General features: G+C 40.9%; 1 protein-coding gene across 1 annotated transcript; it reads left to right on the top strand.

Moving 5' to 3' along the window:
- The first annotated feature begins 471 nt into the window (after positions 1-471).
- On the top strand, positions 472-1,410 carry LOC126082464 (olfactory receptor 50-like). Its single transcript, XM_049894978.1, has one exon. It carries the CDS (start codon positions 472-474, stop codon positions 1,408-1,410), a length of 939 nt encoding a protein of 312 aa, XP_049750935.1.
- Positions 1,411-3,067: the final 1,657 nt, after the last annotated feature.

The following is a 3,067-nucleotide window of genomic DNA, read 5'->3' on the forward strand; positions in this document are numbered from 1 at the left end:
AGGAGTGGTGATGTGTTTCTGAAAGATCAAAGCCTTGAAAACCTTATGGTATGCTGTTCTACTACGTAACACATGGGGTTGCCATCAGTTGGAATCAACTCAATGGCAATTTTTAAATTTTATTTTATTTTAATAGTCTTTCTAACAACCAGTTAATTACTTCGCCTTGCACACTAGATTCTTAATCTCAAGATTCAACCTGATCTGACCTGATAAATCATTCGGAGGTTTCATGGTGCTTCTCCAAATGCTTTTGTTCCAAAATGCTTTTGTTGATTTCTAGATAGACCCATAATAGCCCAAGATTAGACTGTTACTGACTGTCATTAATGGAGCAGAAAGCATGAGATATTCAAGATTCGTACACTGAGTAGTTCAAGTACACATTGTGGTTATGTGACCATCATAGTAATATCTTATTCTTTCACATTGCCATCTCTTTTTTGATCTACAGAAAAAGAGAAGAACAGGATGAGGAGGGATAATCAGAGTAGCCTGTCAGAATTCCTCCTCCTAGGGCTTCCCATCAGGCCAGACCAACAGGACATATACTATGCCCTGTTCCTGGGCATGTACCTCACCACAGTGCTAGGAAACCTGCTCATCATCCTGCTCATCAGGCTGGACTCATGCCTCCAAACTCCCATGTACTTCTTCCTCAGCCACTTGGCTTTCAATGACATCTCTTTCTCATCAGTCACAGCACCAAAGATGCTGATGAACATGCAAATGCAGAATCAATCCATCTCATATGCTGGGTGCATTTCTCAGGTATATTTTTTCTTATTTTTTGCTGCTATTGACAGTTTCCTTCTTACTTCAATGGCCTATGACAGGTACGTGGCTATTTGTCACCCCCTCCACTATACCACCATCATGAATCGCAGCCTGTGTTTCCTGCTAGTAATTTTGTCCTGGGTCTTATCCTTTGCCAGTGCTCTATTGCACACACTGTTGCTGGCTCGTCTTTCTTTCTGTGGAGGCAACACTCTTCCCCACTTCTTCTGTGACCTCTCTGCCTTACTTAAGCTGTCCAGCTCAGACACGTCAACTAATGAGCAGGTTATCCTCGCTGTGGGAGTGGTGGTCATTAACCTTCCATTCATATGTATCCTGATCTCTTATGGTTGCATTGGGTCCACTATCTTGAGAGTGCCCTCAACCATGGGAATCAGCAAAGCCTTGTCCACCTGTGGCTCCCACCTCTCTGTGGTTTCTCTATACTATGGAGCTATTATTGGATTGTACTTTTTCCCCTCATCCAGTAACTCCAATGACAAGGATATCATTGTGGCTGTATTATATTCTCTGGTTACTCCCATGTTAAATCCTTTTATCTATAGTCTGAGAAATAGGGACATGAGAGGAGCTCTGGGAAATGTACTCAATAGAAGAACATTTTCACCATAGTATACACTGAATTTAGATAAGTGTTGTGACTTGTTTTGTTCATATGGTGTTTGCAAACATGTTAAGAGGCTGGAAAGGAAATGTGCATGGTGGCTTGCTCTTTGGGAACCCAGAAACTGCCCTGTAAAGAAACACATGCTAGTCTAAAAAAAAAAAAAATAGAGAATGAAAAATTACAGAAAGAGACGCTACAGCTGTTCCAACTATCCTGGCCATATCAAGTGAGACCTACAGTTGTTAGGGAGTTTTTCTAGAACATCCAGCCACAGACAATCCAGACCAGCCTAGTACTGCTCAGCTGAACCATAGAATTGTGATCAAATAAACTCATTGTTGTTTTAAGCCACTGTGTTTTGGGTTAGTTTCATTTCTCGTATTTCTGTGGCATTCACAATCCTTGTCCATGCTGTTAACTTCTTACTGTGAACACCTATGACTCTGCCTGAGAACTGTTTTACTTCTTCTAAGAACAGGTGCAAACTCTGTCCACTACCAGGCAGGCCAGATGGGATAGAGATTTAACAGTTTCAGAAGAATATCTTAGTCAAAGATAGTTAGGAGCTGGTGGAATCAAACCCCAGTCATCTTACACATTGGGTGGGACAACCCTGAGACATGTTCTAAGAGAACCATTTCTCAGAGGTCTGAATCCCAGTTCCCCTCAGTGGTAAGTTACTATTGCCATACACTGTATTGACCATCTACCTTTCCATGTCTCAGATCTCCACTCCCTTATTGAATCTTCCTGGAATTACCTTCCAAAAAACTACTTGTATTCAAATACTTTCCTCAGGTTCTTGCTCTGGAAGACCTCTATCTCAGACAGCAAGTACAAAAGTGGTCTTATGAAGGCATTCAGGATAGGATTCTGGCTTAGGATAATTTGATGATTGAAGAGCGCATTGTTGGTGTTAGGTAGATTGAGGATAGCTGTAGAGTACAGAAGTAGCATAATTACTAAAATTCTCACCTGACGTAAGTTGAGCTGATGTGTCAGTGTGAAGGGAAGCACAGCCTTATAAAATGGATAGACCACTCTGAAAGATATGGGCACTTGGCAATTATAAGATCAAGCAGTTGGCTGGCCTTTGTTAATGATAGTAGATACCAAAGTAGAGAAAAATAACAATCTCAGGTCAATCACCTAACAATTCAGGACAGTGTATGAAAGTCAGCAAGCTCAGCGGCATTCAAATAGACCATTATTTTCTTTTTTGGAAGTAAGACTGTGCAGAAAAGAAGACACAAGATTTGATCATATGATGATGGCAAATATCCTGTCAATAACGTAACAGACTGAGCTTGCTTTGGGGAAAGAATAATATGAGTGACAAGGGGATGAACTATGAAGAATCTGGCAAGTCCTGTGAAGATCTCTGAGTGCTCAGTGGTTTTGAATATGCCAACGACTTCTTACTCTAAGTACCAACAACTTTCTGAGGTATTTCTGTCTAGAGACGTGCTTGGTTTAATGCATGGAACAGGCTGGAAGTGTGGAGAGTTAATACTCCTACAAAAATCCCTCAGTAAATTGTGGATAGAAGTTTGGAAATATATATCTAGGTTTCCTCTGCCTTTGGTGAAAGAACTTAAGGAGTGTTTTGTACTGACTTTCAGAGACATTTGGGGGATTTCTTCTGTGTTACCTGCAACAGTA

Source organism: Elephas maximus, chromosome 9 (genome assembly GCF_024166365.1).
Source record: "Elephas maximus indicus isolate mEleMax1 chromosome 9, mEleMax1 primary haplotype, whole genome shotgun sequence".
Taxonomy (NCBI): Eukaryota; Metazoa; Chordata; class Mammalia; order Proboscidea; family Elephantidae; genus Elephas; species Elephas maximus.

Coding starts and splice junctions, on each gene's coding strand:
- LOC126082464 (XM_049894978.1), top strand. CDS start 472: ATGAGGAGGGATAATCAGAGTAGCCTGTCAGAATTCCTCCTCCTAGGG.